Below are 18,378 nucleotides of genomic sequence, written 5' to 3'. Positions count from 1 at the left end.
GTAGTGTATGGCAGAGGCCTAACTCCAAACCCTGTGCTGTGAATTGCCCTGTTCTATCATAATACTCCTGAAGTTAGATCAGAAAATTGTGTTGGCTGTGAGTGTTGAATTTGGGCTAAAGAGATAATGGAAGTTTCATGAGAGTTAGCTTCTTGCTTCACTTGACTCTTTTATCCTCATGTTGCCCCCATGATTCCAGTATTTTTAATATCTTTATTCATTTCCTATGGTTGCCATAACAAAATACTGCAAACTAGGTAGGTTAAAATAACAAAGATTTATTCTCTCACAGTTCTGGAGGCAAAAAGTTCCAGATATTGGCACCCTCAGTTCTAGGTTGTGGCCGTTTCCTTGCTGTGGACACTCTATCTCAAAGAACCATGAAAGAATTCTAGAAGAGGCGAACACTGATGACCCTGTTTTTAAAAATTGCACCCTTGTTCCCAGCACTGCCCAATCTCACACACTCTGCTGTACTGTCCTTACCCCCTCATCCCTCATCGCCTCCTAAGGTACTGTAGGGTTCGTGTTATGATGTTGCTGTTTGCCTCATTTTCCCAATTAGGTTGTAAGTCCCAAAGGGAAGGAGTTCTTTGCTGTGTTCATTGGTATAGCTCAAGAACAATGTCAGACACACAGTAGATACTTAACATACTTTGAAAAAATTAGGTAGACCATTTCTATACATTTTACACGATCAGGGAGAGAGAAGAGGGGCTGGAGTAAAGTTACTGGGTAGAGGAAAATTGTTGGTTACAATTTCTAACACAGTTTCCTTAGAGTTTTTCCCACAGAGAAGGCAGGACACAAGTCATGAAGAACTCACCGAGAGGGGTGTGTGATGTAGGTGTGTTTGCGCACGTGCGTGCGTGCGTGTGTGTGTGTGTGCATGCACAAAACAGTGTGATTGAGTATAAAATAATTCCTAAGCTGTAGGAGTAAGACATGAAGAATGAGCAAAAAATGAATGTGGGTGTGGGTTTAATTGTTGGGAAAAGTCAACAAAATACGGGAAGGAAACCTATCTAAAACTCAAGATCCGGAAGGTCACCACCCATTCTCCTTAATCAACAGAACAGAACTGTGTTTCCTCAGACAGGTCCCTTAACACACATTTGTCTTTGTAGCATAGTTGTAAACACCTCTGTAAGATGATATTTCTTTGTGATGTAAAACCTGTTTTAGAAACTTTAAACATCCTTCAAAATGATTTTTGATTCTTTTTCTTTCCTTGCCTTTTTCTCTGCCCTATTTTCTACTTATTTTTGTTCTATTTCTTTATTTCTAGCAATGAGTTTATCTAACAATAATAGAAGCTATTTATATAAAAAAAGAAAAATCATAATTTTCTCCCACAGAAATTGTGACTGAGTTACAATTGCCAGGCATACATATACTTCTGGGCTTTTGTGCACATCAATGTGTGTATCTTTAATAAAGCCTGGAGCAATATTTTTAAACAGCACTAAATTTGCTTACTGTCAAAATTAAAGTTATGGAAAAGATCTTAAGTAATTTGTCTTCTAATCAAAAAATAGTTTGCTTTCTTACAGTCAAATAATTTGCCTTGTGGGAACAAAATCTCTCAGAAATACGAATTTGACATTTAGAGAGAGCCTGGTTGAAACATACCTTGAAAATATTTATAACTGTAAGTTTCTGTTTGTCAACAGAGCTGTGTGCAGACCAGCACTAAATTTTCCTCCTCTCATTCATCTTGTTGGGTCTGTTGAAAGATGTGGCTCTTTCAGAGGCTCCAGAAATTTTTCAGTGATGCAATTCCACTCAGTTTCCTGTAATTAAATGAACTGAGCCTTGTTGAGGTTGTTAAGTTTGATGCCAGTGTTGTCTTTTAATAGTTTATCAACTTTGAGGCAAGGTTGTATGCAGTCATTTAGGTGTACAAATCAACAATGTGTTAGAGGCCCACATTGGGTTTACATTTATGTAATTGTAGAGAAGATCCAGCAAAGAAAGGAACCAAGTGAGAGTGTGCTTGCTGGGAATATTTCTGTGGGTTTCCCTAGCAGCATGTCTTGGCCTGGACCAAGAGCCCTTCTCAGGCACTAAGTGTGTAGAGCCCTCCACAGGCCTCTGTCTTGGTGCTCATCAGTATTGGACTGAAAGGATATCACCTTATTTGCCTCTTCTACCAGACTGTGACTCCTTGAAGGCTGATAGTGGGAATAATAAGAAATTAATTGTAGCTCCCAATTGTTAAGTCATTATGTTTAGGCCTGTGTGCTCTGCCTATATGATTGTATTTGAAGACTCACAGCGCTAAGATGTACTATCCCATTTTACTGATCAAAATTCAGGCTCAATAACTAGAGAAAGCAGAACAGTGTCACACAGTTATGATGTGGAAGAGTTGTAATGCTTCCAGTTCATGTTGGGGCTGAGCCAACACAGTACCAGTTGGTGTGAAGTACGAAGGAGTGAATTGAATGAGTAGAAATGTAAAGGGGTAACTTAAAGATGTTTAAAGTTTGTTAATTTAGCACAATATAGATTTAAAGCGACAAAGCAAATACTTTTGTTCCTAGAGGCGATTTTAGCCTGTAAAAACCCGAAGAAGCCCATTTCCTCCAGATTAGAGTGGAAGAAACTGGGACGGAGTATCTCCTTCGTCTACTACCAACAGGCTTTCCAAGGTAAGAAGCTGAAGAGTTAATGAGGTAAGAGCAAGAGAATTCCAAGTACAGCCTCACAGCCTCGGTTGTTCCATTTAAATAAGACCAAGATATGACTGATTACCAAAAATGTGTTGCTGTAAGTGTGAGGTGAAACCAACAGTGTCTGACCTAAAACACAACAGCCACAAAAATAGAGGCCTGAGAAGAGAAGTAAAGTGCGGTCCACTGGGCCTCTGGACCCTTCATTGCTCAGCTCAGTCTTAGAAGACACAAAATGCAATTGTTTTTGCTGGCCCAGAAGATTAAACTCTTGAGAAAAAAGGAAGGGAAAATGATGAGTTTGGGATGGAAGATTTGCTGCCACCACTGAAAGCTCAGGGAGGACAAGGAATTACAGCGACAGTTATCAAGTGATTTTTATTTAGTTTACATTTCTTCCCACTCTCTGCTCTCCCTGTTGACTTCGCAATGTGCTTTCAATTAAAAATGTGATAACAGTGGATGAAATGTCATGACATTAGTTTGCTTAAAAATTATCCAATGGTTAAGGGTACTGATGAAATAAGATTGAACATCCAGTGATTCCCGTTGACAGCTAGAAAATGAGTATAACGAGGTTTATATTCATCTATTCTCTTATTAGATATTTGAATTTTTCCATTATAAATATTTTTATGGAAGTACAACTTAACAAGGATAGTAAGCATGTCATTATTTAAAAATACTATTCGTTATTTATTTTTAAAGAAATAAGAGAAACATGTTTACAGTTTATAGAAAATTTTAAATATCCTTCTGGTTCTTATGTCTCAAGATAAGACTATAGGCTGCAAAGTTCTAATAGCACAGTTCTCTTCACGTGAATTTTCTGTAGTTTCCAATCCTGGCATGTGCACATTACACAACTGTGCTTGAATTCCGTACATACTGCTATAAAAACTAAAACCCGAAGAATGTTTTCAAAACAGCACCCTCTCTACTCCTAATCCTTTTCTTCTCTAGTATTGTCATGGAGACCACCACACACAAATGTGCCACCTTGGCCAGTTAAACCAGTCTTGCCAGTGCTTTCTGAAAGCAAGAACATTGCTAAAGGTATGAAGAAAGTGACAAGACAGACATTTTGGTTGAGTTTTAAAAAAATAGATATGGGAATATGAAATTATTCTTTTTAAAGCAGTCTTTTTAAAGGAATTCAAAGTAATTAGATAGAAAGTAGATAGATAGAAAGATAGGTGGATAGATAAGTGCACCCTCCCCATCTCTTTGCTGTTTTTTAAAAAACTGAATCTTTCTAATTACTAAATTATCCAGGCTGGGCTTGATCTTGCAATCCTCCTGCCTCAGCCTCTGAGTGCTGTAATTACAAGCATACATTGCCATGCTCAGCAATTGGGGGTTTAGAATTGAGTTTACCATGAGGAAAACAAATGCTTAGTTGCTAGAATGATGTGGGAGATATTACATAGAAAGTTATCTATCTATCTATCTATCTATCTATCTATATCTATATCTATATAGATATAGATAGATAGATAGATAGATAACTATAGATATAGATATAGATAGATAGATAGATAGATAACTTTCTATGTATCTATCTATATCTATATCTATATATCAATATATATAGATATATATTTTTTTGGTACCAGGAATCAAACTCGGGTCCTTGTGCTTACAAGGCAGGTGGTGGAACCACTTAGCTAAATCCCCAGCCCTGAAATTTATTTATATTATTATCTTCTTTTTCTAAAGGTGATTTTAAAGATCGAGCTGAAATGATAGATTTCAGTATCCGGATCAAAAATGTCACAAGAAATGATGCTGGGAAATATCGTTGTGAAATTAGTGCCCCATCTGAGCAAGGCCAAAACCTGGCAGAGGATACAATCACTCTGGAAGTATTAGGTAAAGTGCGTGTATATGTGTAGCTGCTGTCCCCTGCCTTGTCTTCAGCTTCAGCCCATGGAAACGCCAGCACGAACTAGGACCCCAGCCAATAAAGCTGCAGGAACCAGAAGATCTCGACTGTTTCTGCCTACCGTCTTAGCGTTTGTGCTGAAATTTTATTCTTGCTAACTCATTATCAGAAAGCCTTTCCTTAAGATTGATGCAATTCTTAGTGGTCTTACTCTGTATGTAGGAGCATTTTCCTCAAGATTTCACTTTCTTTTTCGAGACAGTGTCTCATTTTGTAGTTCAGGCTAGCCCTGAACCCATTATGTAGCTCAGGCTAGCCTCAAACTTGTGGCATTCTCCTCCCTCTGCCTCCCGAGTGCTGGGATTACACGCGTGCGCCACCACACCCAGCTAAGATTTCACTTTTTAATAGCTTTCAGCATAAGATACTGTTTTTCCTATCATCTAAAATGGTATCGCCGGGTGTGTTGGTGCAAGCCTATAATCCCAGCACTCGGAAGGCTGAAGCAGGAGGATCACGGTGAGTCCAAGACCAGCCTGGTGATCTCCTGATGATCCCCTGATAAATTCTAGGTTATTCTCAAAAAACCAAAAAAAAAAAAAAAGGTGTCACATGATAGGAAAACAAACAAACAAACAAACAAACGAAAAGCCTACAATGTGGGAAGGATTAGAAGGTATTTGTTTTTGAAAAAAATTAGCTTTTATTTCACAGCTAGTGCGTGTTAGGACCTTTACATATATAACTTTACTTCATATTCACCAACAACCTGATTTTCATAGATGAAGAAATAGACATTAAATTATATGGATCCAGATGGGGCAGCTGCAAACCTGGTATGTGCAATTGCTACAGGAATTGTGACAGGCTAAAGGAGTGGGGGAGGTGGAAAGGGTAGGGGAAAGCAAAGAAGGGAAAAGAAAAAGTATGAGAAAAGGAGAAAACAGAAACAAAGTCTTTGCAAATAAGGAAGGGTGGAGGGGTGAAGGGAGGGCAGGGGAATGGGGAAAAATAAAAACCAAGATACATCATGTAAAGGTACACGATCCCAATGATGAATGTAACTGTACTGTAGACCTAAAATGTACCAATAAACTCAATTGAAAAAAAAAAAAGAATCGTGACAGAAAGCATCAGCATAGAGGAACATGATCTCTTCTCCTTTGTTAGCATTAGCATAAACTGCCAAGTAAAGAAAGAAAATAATTCCTTTTCCCTTTTTCATGTTTTCCAGATTTTTCTTGAAATACTAGTAAAGCACTAGTTAGACAAAATATAATTTAGGAAATGTAGCAGCAGATTCAGCTGGTACATTTATTTTCTGTTGCTGTGTAACAAATTATTACAAGTTTAGCAGCTTGAAAGAACACTGTTTACTAACTTATTGTTCTACATATCAGAAGCCCAGCAGTTAGGCCGGGTTGTACTCAAAGTATCACAGAGTTGAAGTCAGATGTTGGATGGGCTGAATTCTTGGCCCAGGCTTTGGAGAAAATCCATTTCCAGGCTCATTTTGGTATTAGGAGATTTTACTTCCTTGCGTTGGTAGGATTGAGATCCCATTCGAGGCTGTTGACCATCCGGCAGCCACAATCAGTTGTTAGAGGCCACTCACACATTCCCTACCACTGGGGCCTCTCCATCTCCACAGATCACCTTTCATCTCTTCACGTGCTTTGAATCTCTGACTCTCCCTTTTGTTAGTAGTCAGAGAAAACGTTCTGCCTTTCATGGCTCAGTTTATTAGGTCAGCCCGATGTGTAAGATCTCCCTTTCTCAAAGGCAGTGGATCTGGGGCCCTAATTACATCTCCATATTCCTTCACAATTGGACCAACATTAGAATTGGATTCAGTGACTGAGAGAACATGTGTGTATACCAAAGACGGGGACCTTGAGGGACCATCTTAGAAACCTGCTTAACCTTGGGCACTTCTGGAATTTCCTTTCTATGAGATCATCCAGTGAAGTCTGCTTTACTTTTCAAATCCCTGAGAGCAGAAGAACTCTAATTCCTGGAGTCATTGCTTTCTGTCTTGGCCAGGTATCAACAGAATAGTTTTGGTACCATGCCTAAAAATTATCCTCACATTTGATTTCTTCTGAACACAAGTTGACAAGAAACATTAAAGCCACTGGTGAAGAAAACAGTAGAGACAAAAGAAAAAGAACTGTTTTACTGGCCAAGATAACGCTCGCTATTACAGCAGAAAAGCCTTGAACTCTTGGTTGTTGAATGGCTTCGTGTAATAGAAGTTTCTTTTTCAATTAAGTAAAGCCCTAGCTAGGGCAGGGCCAGTAGTGGAGCGATATTACTCTACTTCCTGAGATTATTACAGACTCAGACTAGTGTAGGTCTGATATCTTCAATCCGTGGCTTTCCAAGATTACTTGCGGTGTTAACAGCTACTTGGTAGTGGGAGAGGACAAGGGGAGTAAATGAATGGACAGTCACGAAGGGAATTTTTATAGATGACGATTGGGAATGGCTATATCACATCTACCCAATTCTGTTGGCCAGTATTCATGCATATGACCCCCACTAGGCAGCAGGGGGCTAATGTGGTTTTCTGTGTGCCTAAGAAGAAAGGAAAAGGATCTGTTGAACTGGGGCCATCTCTATACAGGTGTCTACTAAGCACATTTTTACTGGGTATTAAAACCCATATTTAGCTTTCTGGTAACTGACTATTTGCCTTCCTTTGTTTAGTGGCTCCAGCAGTTCCATCATGTGAAATACCTTCTTTTGCCCTGAGTGGAAGTGTGGTTGAGCTACGATGTCAAGATAAGGAAGGTAATCCAGCTCCTGAATACATATGGTTTAAGGACGGCAGTCGTTTGCTAGAGAGTTCCAAACGTGACTCCCGGAGCACCAACAGCTCATACACAATGAATACAAAGTCTGGAACTCTGGTAAGTTCAAGTTTTGGCCTAATAACTGACATTTGGATGAAAATATTACTAAAGCTTAAAGTGATGGAGAATAGGGGGTGATGCCTTTGCTCTCTCCGTGGAGAGAGGAGGGAGTAGAAGGAACGATGTTGGTGCTGCCACAGAGATGTGATGGGAAGGGCTGCTGTGTGAGGTGGAGGACAGGACAGGAAACCACAGAGCTGAGTGTGCAGGGGTCCAGCTGGGCAGCACCTGGTTTATGACGATGGGTCAAGCAGGTCTCTCCAGCCACCTTTCTGGCTTGGCACAGTCGTAATTGTGGTCTCAAGGACACCAGCGACACACAAGAAAGCTCACTCGAGGATACCGGAGCCCAGTGCTAACCAGGTGACAACGGCGACTGGAAAACCCATGGGCCCATGGTAGGATGCCTCTGTCTTTACATTTTCCATGACTCTAGATTGTCAGCAGTTGCCTCTGTGATTTAACTGTAGTCCAGATTTTTTTATTGTTTCCTGCTTGAAAATAGTCTGATTGCAAGGCCATTCTCATGTACTTATGGGAGTCTATAAATCAGCTGCTCTTTTTTTTTTTCTTTCGGTACTGAGAATTGAAGGGCCTTTGCACTGAGCTATATCCCTCCCCATCCCTGCTTAATTTTCGAGATAGGATCTCACTAAATTGCCCAGGAGTCCAAATGTGGGACCCTCCTGTGTCAGACTCCCAGGGTGCTGGGATCACAGATGTGCACACAATACCTGGCTTACACCAGCTCTTTAAAGCTAAGGATATTGTAAAACAGAAACAATTTTTACTTTTTTATTCTGTGACTTTTTGGGGGTAGAGGTGGGAGTGAAAAAGAGGCCATTAAGTTTAAAGCTTTCCACCAAGAACATCATAAATAGTGCCACAACCATTATTTAAAAACTCTTAAAGGTAAAGCAATACTGTAATAACAATTTTAATGAATTTTGAAAGGAGTGCATATTGGGTTCTTTCATTCCTTCTATTAATGTAAAATAACACTGAAAACTACTAATCAGACATGGTGGTGCACATCTGTGATCCCAGCTCTCAGAGAGGCTGAGGCAGGAAGATTGCACATTCAAGATGCTTTCTCAAAGAAATAAAAAAGGTCTGATGATGTAGGTCAGTGTGATTTCACTGGGTTCTATCCCCAGTACCACAAAAATAAAAGCCAACAAACCCTCACAAAAAAATTAAAAATTAGATCTTCTGATACATAATAAGCAAATTCATGCAAATAGCGGAAGGCACCTTCTGGAAGATGGAGCTAGCTACCTGGAATAAGGCCATGTGCTGGCTCTTCAGCAGTCAGCAGCAGCAGTCAGCAGGTCTGAGCGATTTTCCATCGAGAAACTGGGCAGCAAACCTGCCAACACACTCTGCTATATTTACTTTTCCTCGGAGCAGGTGGTAAAAGCCCGAGGCACTTCTAAGATGATATAGATTCGCTTCCCTCAGTGAGCCTGCACCTTGAAACCTCTTGCGAGGGCAAAGGTGAGCACTGAGGTGAAGGAGTGTAGGTTCCCTGGTGAGGCTCGAACGAGAGCTCCAGCCTATGGATGCCAGGGACTTCTCGTATTTGCCAGTTGTAAGGGGCTGGAAGGTCATCTAAGGTTTTGGTCCAACCTGCAGTTTGTCTGTAATCTCAGCCCTGAGTTTATGGTGGATAGGCTAATAGTCCTCTGGCTTTGTGGGGAGGGAGAGATGGTTTCGTAGAGTGAAAACAACCAGGAAAGGCTTTCTACCAAAGCGTGCTGAAGTATACAGAAAGGTGGTGAAGGAAGGTAGAGGTTAAAGAAAAGTGAAAGAGGAAAAGAAGTGAATGAGATCAAAGCCCTGGCTATTTTAGGAACATATGTTCGTGGGGAATCCAAGAGAATGAGGACGTGCTCCTTAGACGTTCACGGCTCCCACGGATGAGGTCAGCCGTGGCTGCTGCGGGACAGAATGTGATCAGGAGAGAAGTGAAACAATGATCCTGAGCTCCCCTCTCAGCCTCTGCTTGTGTGTCCAAGCCTGGGTTCCCTCCCTCCAGACCTCTCCTCTTTCTTTCCCTCCCTCGCTTTCCTTCTTTCTTCCCTTTCTATCCAAATTCACTCCTTCCAGAAATTCCCCAAGGGGTCAAACATAGCGGTACCAATTAGAAATTCTATTATACTGAGGTTTTACCTTTAATTTGCTTTGGCTGGGAGTAGAAGGAGCAAGGGCTGGACTTTTGTCTTTTCAAAACTTAAAAAAATTCTGACCTTGATACAATTTATAATCCTATAAATGATACTGATTAAGATCTCCTAGGCCCTAAGCTACTTTCTGGAGGTAACTCTGTGTCAGAGCTGCTGGAGTGAACTTGTTTGTAACTTAGCAAAGTATGTTAACACTTGCACCAGGGGGCTTTCATTTTTAAACGGGGCTTCCCTAGGAATTAGAAATACCTGCACTATGTAATAGTCTCAGATATGTTAAACTTTAAACACTGTTCACTGCCTTCCTAACTATAGTGTTTTGGGGTAGGATTAGGGAAAGGGGGAAGAAACTTCCCCATACTTATGTCTTTTCTGTGAAATCAAACAGGAGGTCTAGCTCCTTACTATTTAAAGTCATGGTAGATTTTTGAATTCACAATAAAGAAGTCCTGAGTAGTTAAAAAGCCAAAACCAATTAATGTATAAACTACAAGGGACATAGTTGTTTCAGCAGCTTACTCAGAGATTTATTGTTTAAAAATCTTTTTATTATTTCTTCCACAAATAGAAATTTAGCACTGTGTCCAAGCTGGACAGTGGAGAATATTCCTGTGAAGCCCATAACTCTGTTGGATCTCGCAGGTGCTCCCAGAAACGAATGCAAGTAGGTAAGCATGAAATATTGGAAGAACAAATGGTTTTCAGTTACAGTTTGCATGTATTTGGAAGAAATAATGGAAAGGAAAAGCTAGAATAATTTGAAGGCTAAATAGAAACAATATTTAAAATTAACTCAGTAGTGCAGAGAACCAGCTATTATGCTTTTAATCCATTTTCAAATCAACCTAAGAATATTTAGCATTATATTCAACACATTTTTAAATTTTTAAATTTGGGATTTTTACAATATGTGCTTCTGAGTAATCTTTCCAACAAAAGCTAAGTGTCTTGGTGTGTAAACTGCTGCGGGTCCAGGAATCTGAGTGGAAGTTTCATTTACATCTCTGCTGTTTTCTAGCTATATCCCCTTAGGCAAGCTGTTCAATTTCTATGTCTCAGTCCCCCCAAACTGAAAGTCATAATACACCTCCTTCATAGAATTGACACGAAGATTAAAATAATCAATATTTGCAAGTGTCAGAACTGCACCATTACCTTTGTGAGCGTTATGTACCTGTTAGCTATTTTAGTTATTGTTATCCAGCTGTTGCTGGAAGCTTTTTCAATACTCTGAAATAGTAAGCCTGTACTTATCCTGCAGTAAGCTTTCAAAAAGACATGTGGAATAGTTATTGATCTAGGTGGGTATAAAACATATCTGCCATGTATTACAGTTATGTCACAAAAGAAGCTTCTTAAAATCCAATAAAATCACTGTTTAAGAGGATTTTCTAGGTTTTTTCCATTTCAGAGCATATTATTTCTTTTCAAAATTCATTTTTAATGATCTGATTTAATTGTTCATTTTGGTGAAAGCCATGCATTTTGAATGTAGTTGTGGAATGAGACAGATGTGCCAGAAACGGTACCTGAGGAGCTAATGTCACAGTGCCCGAAACAGAATACTGAGGATGCTCTTCATTTCGGGAGTTTGTCCTCAGCTTTGCGGGCTCAGAACTTCATTTTTTCAGTGCACTTAGAGGAGCACAGATATAGGTGTACAAATATGCAAACTATTTCTATCTTAAGATTATTTAAAAATACAATTGCATTAAACTTCAAGATATCCTCAGTATGAGGTATTCAATATATATTCAAATTTCCATGAAGTTTGAGTTTCTGGTCTTTTCTTTAAAAAATTTGGGTATTCAGGACAATTGATACTGTCCACCAAACCTGCTGACATTTATACTCAAATAGAAGCAGTTAATTAAATAACCAAAAAGTATTCCTCTTAAATCTAAGTATTAAAGCAGAAACAATCTGCTGGAAGACAAAATAGGTAAAACTCTTGAAAACATAAGCTTAGGTACAACTTTCTGAACAGAACCTCAGTTGCACAAAAAATAATACCAAGAATCAACAAATGGGGTCACATCATATTAAAAAAACCTTTTTTTTTTGCATAGCAAAGGGAAACACCAACAAAATGAAGAGATAACCTATAGAACAGGAAAAAAAAATTTAGTAGCTACTCCTCAGACAGACACTAATATCTAAAATATATAAATAATTCAAAAAAGACCCCCTCAAATGTAAAGATGTAAAATTTTAAAAATGGGCATCTGAAATTAAGAAACACTTCTCAGAATAAGAAATACAAATGGCCAATGAATACATGAAAAATGTTCAACATCACTGGCCATTCAAGAAATGCAAATTAAAACAGCATTGAAATTCCATCTCAATCCACAAAGAATGGCTAACATCAAGAAATCAAACAATGACAAGTGCTGGAGATGGTGTGGGAGCAGGGGGAGGAATGTTTCTTCATTGTTGGTGGGAGTGTAAACTGATTAACCACTAAGGAAATCAGTATGGAGATTCCCAAAATAACTAAAAGTACAAATTTTATTTGATTTAGCTACTCCATTTCTGGGTATTTTTCCCAAAGAAGGTAAATACACTATATCATAAATGCATACCTATGTTTACAACAGCACAATTCATAACAGCTAAATCTTGGAAGCAGCCTATATGTCCCTCAACAGATTAATGGATAATGAAAAGTGGTATTTATACACAGTGGAATACCACTTTGCCATGAAGAAAGATAAACTTGAAACCGGGTGTGATGGCGCACGCCTGTAATCCCAGTACCTGGGAGGCTGAGGCAGGAGGATTGCAGTGAGTTTGAGGCAAGCCTAAATTACAAGAGTTCAAGGCCAGCCTGGAATAGCAAGACTCTGTTTCTAAAAGAAAAACAAACAAACAAATAACTCAAGTCATTTGTAGGAAAATGGATGCACTTTGAGACCATAATGGTAGGTGAAGTAACTTGGACACACAAGCTTAAATATCACATGCTTTTTCTTATATGAGAAGCACAATATATAAACAAAGCGCAAACTAAAAGACAATAGAAAAAAAAAAAGAAAAAAGTTATTGTAGTCAAGCATGGTCAATGTATCTAAAAAATTACCTTGATTTAATATAATTATGCTATGTATTTTATGGTTTTGGCCTGTTAATCTGGATATTAATCTGTATTGTGATAACTAACTTGATAAAGACTTATAAATTAGTGAATCTGATGGTGGCAAAAAATTATTTTAAAAGGTGGATGAGGAGAAGGGGAAAGAGAAAAAACTGAGATGTGTACTAATTCCCCACGGTGAATGCAGTCATTAGGTACTGCAAACATGTACTAATAAAAATTAAATTTAAAAAATCATTTAGTATAGAATCTTGCAATCTCAAAATACTTTGTATAATTGCTTACATTATGGTTTGGGGCTTCCTTTCATGTCAAAATGGACCTCCAGTGAATTGAATAAACTTGTTCCTTACAGCAAATAAACAAACAAACAAACAAAAGCAAAACCAGAATCAAATCAAAACAAAAAAAAATTCCTCTCAGTACTTCTTTCAAATTATCATTTAAAAAATGTATTAGCACATCTGAACATGTATGTCTTAATGAAGTGTTTTTCTAACTTCATTCATTTATTTATATAGTCTTCATGGTTTTCAGCTAACCTTATCCCTCTGTTTTAGTATTTCTGTTTATTTCCCTGTCTGTTTTAATTATTCTGTTAAATTTAAATGCCCATTTTAATTTCATTTTAAGAAATCGTATCTGTGAAGTCATAGTTTTTCATTTTTTTTCCAGTATCAGGGGTCAAACTCAGCACCACTGAGCTAAATCTCCAGCCCTGAGGTCATAGTTTTGATGAACAGTTTCTTTTTTCCTAGTACACCACAATAAACCATACCAAATAAAATGTATAAATTTATATACTTATATTTATAAAATGTATCAGTTTGTTACCCTAGTGAGGCCATGTTAATTTGAACATAACTTCTGTGTATCTACTCTTCCCAAATTAGCTTAAAACTTAAAATGAGTTTAATGTTCATCCATTCACCATTGAACCTAGGTGTTTCATGACCTTGTTTGGAAATTTGCATCTTTTGAAATAAATAAAATTTCATGAATTCGTATTCTTTGTGAATTATCATTGATAACTTGAAACAAAAACTAGAATCTGTTAACTATCCAGAAGACATTCATTTTTTAAATATACTCAATCAAGTATGAGTTTGTGGATTCTACCTTATTATGAGACTCCAGCAGACGTGAATCCTACTTAGCCTTTTAACAGTCCGATTCCTTTCCTTTTAGTTATACCTTCCTTTTATAGCAGCCTTCTTTTAAAATTTTGATTCAAAGAAAGAATAAAAAGTATTTTCATATTGTTACATCATCTCTTCACTGAGGCATGATTGTGTGACTTGCTCAGCATCGTACAGAAAATGGTGAGTGGATCGATGCAAGTTACCTCTAACTATTCCATCTTCCATTCCATCAACGACGGTGGTTTAGCGCTTATGTCAAGACAGCTGTTTGTGAGAATGTGGCTTTAGGGAGGCTTCTTTATAGATGTCAAATTCATTGCAATCTACAGGACAGCTTTTTTTTGAGCAATAACTGTTAGATTAACACAATGTAGATGTCATTTGTAAAAAAAAAAAAATAGACACAGTTTGGTTCTCAGGCGTTTTCGTTCAGTGATGGATTTAATTTTACCCTAGAGTATGATTACTGTGGGGATTTTTGCATCTCTGCTCTTTCTTATCCAAGGAAATAGCAAACATCTCATTGGCTTCTCAATTTCAGTGTCCAAACCACTATGAATTGATTATCTACTGAGCATTTAATTAATTATTGCTTTTTTACTCTAATCAAATTACTCAGTCTTTCAAAAGACTAACCATGTCTTCTACAAAAAAGTAAGTTAATATTTCAGAAGTATCTGAGAAAATTAATCACACACTTAGTGTTAGGAAAGAGTTTTAAGGCCAAAACTTTCTATGGTAAGCAGACATAAACAATACTTTTTAGAAGGTCTTTTCCAAAAACCTGGATATGGTAGTAAATGACTACAACCCAAGGTACTCAAGAGGTTAAGACAGGAGAATCATTGCAAGTTCAAGGCTACTCTGAGCAAAGTAGTGAAAACTGTTCGCAAAATAAAAACTTTTAAAAATGAGCCAGGGACATAACTCAGTGCTCCTTGGGTTCAATCCCCAGTTTTACAAAAAAATAAAGAAAAAGTCTCTCCCAAAACATACACTGTAAAATCATACACTGTAAAATGCTTACAGTTACTATAGAGAAAAACATTAATATTTTCTACAAATTATTTAATAATGATTAATTAATATTTGCTTTCAAAAATGGGAACCTAATTCAGGTGTGGTTGTGTATGCCTGTAGTCCCAGCCACACTGACTGAGGCAGGAGGACCCAAACTTTGAGATTAGCCTGGGCAACTTAGAACATATCTCAAAATAAACACATTTTAAAAATTTTTATTAAAAGGCCTGGGAATGTGACTCAGTGCTCACCTACACGCATAAAGCTTTAGGTACCACAGAACATATATACATACATACATAGACCCCAAGGCTAGGGGTGTGGCTCAGTAAGGCCATGAGTTCAATCCCTAGCACCTCGGGAGGGGGAACACTATGACAAATGGCTCCTTTGATATATGTGTCTAAATGGAAACAGAGTGTCTCATGACATCTGTGTACAAAGTGGAGAAATGTGACCCCAAATAATGTTTAGATGGAATTACATATAGTTGAGTCACACCTTCAGGGCATGCTCACAGGTGGTGTCATGAATAGAGGTGCCTAGCAGGCTGTCACATAATTCTTTCCTTAGAAAAATCATGTTCCTCATTTTATTAATAACTTCAATGAAGGTATCTTCGATACAGTTCCCAATCTGCAGAAGTATTCAGCCTGGTAAGTTAATATTCAAATTATTGAGCAATAGAATAAATCCAAGAAAAATATCTCATAGGTTGATAACATGATAGTCATTCCAAACTTGGATCCAAAAACTCTAGATGTATTAGATTAAAGGAGAAATGACTTAATAGCAACAGGCAAAAGCTTGGTTAATTAAATGAAATTCATTTAAAACTCAGTGGGGTTATAGTTTAGTATCACACACACACACACACACACACACACACACACAAACATAACCTATATAAATTCAAGAAGAAAGACATTTCTGACATTTAGTTTTATATAATAATAGTGGCATATTCTTTATTTGAGGCTGTGCCCATTATGGAACTGACACAGATAATAATGTAGAATAATTTTAAGTAAAATCTGGGATAGAAGGAAGGTGATAGAATACTTGAACTCATTGAATTTCAAAGACATCTTCCAACCTGATATTTAATTCTGTGAATTATTACATCTTCAAAAAAATGCAAGAGAATACTATATATTTTAGTTCTGCGTCACAGAACTTTTAAAAAGATTCTTACAAACCTTTTAAAATCTAAGACTCTTGCTCAGCTTAGTTCTGTTAATATTTTCAGTCAATTTTACGCCATGTCTTGCAATTAAATTGGTTGAGCAGGCTGCCAAAGCACATAACTATACTTTTTAGTATAGCTACAAAGGGGAGCCCTTTTGAGCAATTTCTGTTTAATGACAGGATCTGTCCTATTAGATGTGAATTTATGCACAATTTATCTCACTTTACAGATGACCTCAGCCTAAGTGGCATCATAGCAGCTGTAGTAGTTGTGGTCTTGGTGATCTGTGCTTGTGGCCTTGGTGTATGCTATGCTCAGAGAAAAGGCTACTTTTCAAGTAAGTGAATTTCATCTTTCTTTGATACACAGTTTCCTGTAGATATAGTTTTCTTGTAAGACACCATTTCTCTAAGAACTTCTAATAAGCTCTGGAGTGAAATTTTCACTGGTTTCTCCTCTATAGATAATGTCCAAGGTGACATGCAAGTAGCATTCAAAACATCTAGGTAGCCATAGAGAAAAAGAAGCTGTCTTAGTTGCAGAATTCCAAGCAGCACCGTAAGATATGTAAAAGCCAGATATTCAATGTAGACAGATATTTATAGCATAATGACATATATATAGATATATCTATATCTATCTATCTATCTATATATATATAGATAGATAGATATAGATATATCTATATCTATCTATCTATCTATATATATATAGATAGATAGATATAGATATATATATAAAGATCCTTTAAAGTTACAGATTGTTTATTCCCTTCCTCTCTCTATTCCTTTCCTTCATTTTTGTTTTAGAGGTGGTGGGGTCAAATCTGGGGCCATACACTCAGGACAAGGGCTCTACCATTGAGCTACATCCCCAGCCCAGGAATTCTATGTCTATCTTTGAAATCTACCAGGGAAATGTTTTGTTAGTGAAGAGTGGAAGGCTGAATGTCCAGTTTAGCATAACTATAGAACAGAATTGTTTAATCACAACCAGAAAGCAGCCAGGTATGGTAGTGCCCTTCTGTAATCCCAGTGCTCTGGGAGGCTAAGGCAGGAGGATCAAAAGTTGGAGATCAGCTTGGGCAAGTTGGTGATGTAGCAAGGACCTGTCTCAAAAATAAGATTTAAAAAACATTAAGAATGATTGAGGCGGACTCAGTGCAAATGCCCTGGATTCAATCCCCAGTACTAATAAATAATTTTATTAGAAATACTTCTGAACAAGGGTTTTAGTTCTTGAAGTTTAGGCCTTTCATAATGTAAAACTCCACCTTATGATGTAATAGGTTTGATGTGAATCTTGGAATTTTAAAATATTTCATCCTTTTAATGCATTTTTTTCATTTCTGGTTTTAAAATATTTTGAGAGCATAAAGCCACAGAACTCCATTAAGTCCAGTGGCAATAATGTATAAAGTTGAGTTTTAAAATGGAGCAATAAATAAATTTATAGCATAAACATTTTTAAACTTGTTTTATAATGGGTATTAATTTTAGAATTTAGAATTAAAAATATAACAAAATAAAATGAATTTAAAAGGTGTTTCTGATATCTATAAAAAAATCTTACATGTCATAAAATGTTTCCATGAACATAGATTCGAGAAGATTCACTATGACAGGAAAGGAAAGAAGGGAAAGGAATAAATACAAGAAAAGGAAAAAGTGGAAATAAAGCCTTTCTAAGTAGGGAGGGGTGGAGGGATTGAAGGGAGGGGAATGGGGAAAAAAATAAGAACCAAGATATATCATGTAAAGGTACAAATTCCCAATGATGAATGCCTTGAAACTGTATACCTAAAATGTACCGATAAACATAATGAATAATAAAAAAATGAATAACCGTCCTGTGAATTGCAGCGAAAGTGTTATCCTGGCAGCGATGGCAAACCCGTGGTACTCGTGCCACAGCTGGCCACTTCTTATCACTGAAACCTGTGAAAGGTTCGCCATCCTGGGTATACAGTATAGATTGTATTCAGTCCAACACAATGTAATTTGATGAATGGAATCTAGATGTGTCCCCCTGCTGGTCACCAGTGAAAGTACAGACAAATAAGGTTATACTCCAAAATTTTTGTCATTCTTATCTATAGTTGCAAAGAATACCATCTATTTTTAATGAAGGATAAATATATTCTTCTTAAAATACTGAATTAAAGAGATGACGCATCAGATGTTAGCAATTCACTATGAATACTGCTCTCCTCTTCGTCTGGCAGAAAATCTATCCAAGAAAACCGTATTTTTGGACTTTGGTTTGGGAC

The 18,378-nt window shown here is 37.4% G+C and overlaps 1 protein-coding gene across 1 annotated transcript in view; it reads left to right on the top strand.

The window, feature by feature from the left end:
* Positions 1 to 18,378, top strand: part of Jam2 (junctional adhesion molecule 2) — a 44,248-nt gene that overhangs the window by 20,215 nt on the left and 5,655 nt on the right. The window contains exons 3-7 of the mRNA XM_033768055.1: positions 2,547 to 2,654; positions 4,395 to 4,547; positions 7,270 to 7,472; positions 10,230 to 10,329; positions 16,339 to 16,446. Coding sequence (XP_033623946.1) covers positions 2,547 to 2,654; positions 4,395 to 4,547; positions 7,270 to 7,472; positions 10,230 to 10,329; positions 16,339 to 16,446 — 672 coding nt within the window. The remainder of the gene's footprint in view (positions 1 to 2,546; positions 2,655 to 4,394; positions 4,548 to 7,269; positions 7,473 to 10,229; positions 10,330 to 16,338; positions 16,447 to 18,378) is intronic.

The sequence above is a fragment of the Fukomys damarensis genome, unplaced genomic scaffold (assembly GCF_012274545.1).
Source record: "Fukomys damarensis isolate Sample0158 unplaced genomic scaffold, DMR_v1.0_HiC HiC_scaffold_24, whole genome shotgun sequence".
Taxonomy (NCBI): Eukaryota; Metazoa; Chordata; class Mammalia; order Rodentia; family Bathyergidae; genus Fukomys; species Fukomys damarensis.
The sequence above is the reverse complement of the archived record's forward strand: the minus strand, read 5'-3'. Positions and strand labels throughout refer to the sequence as shown.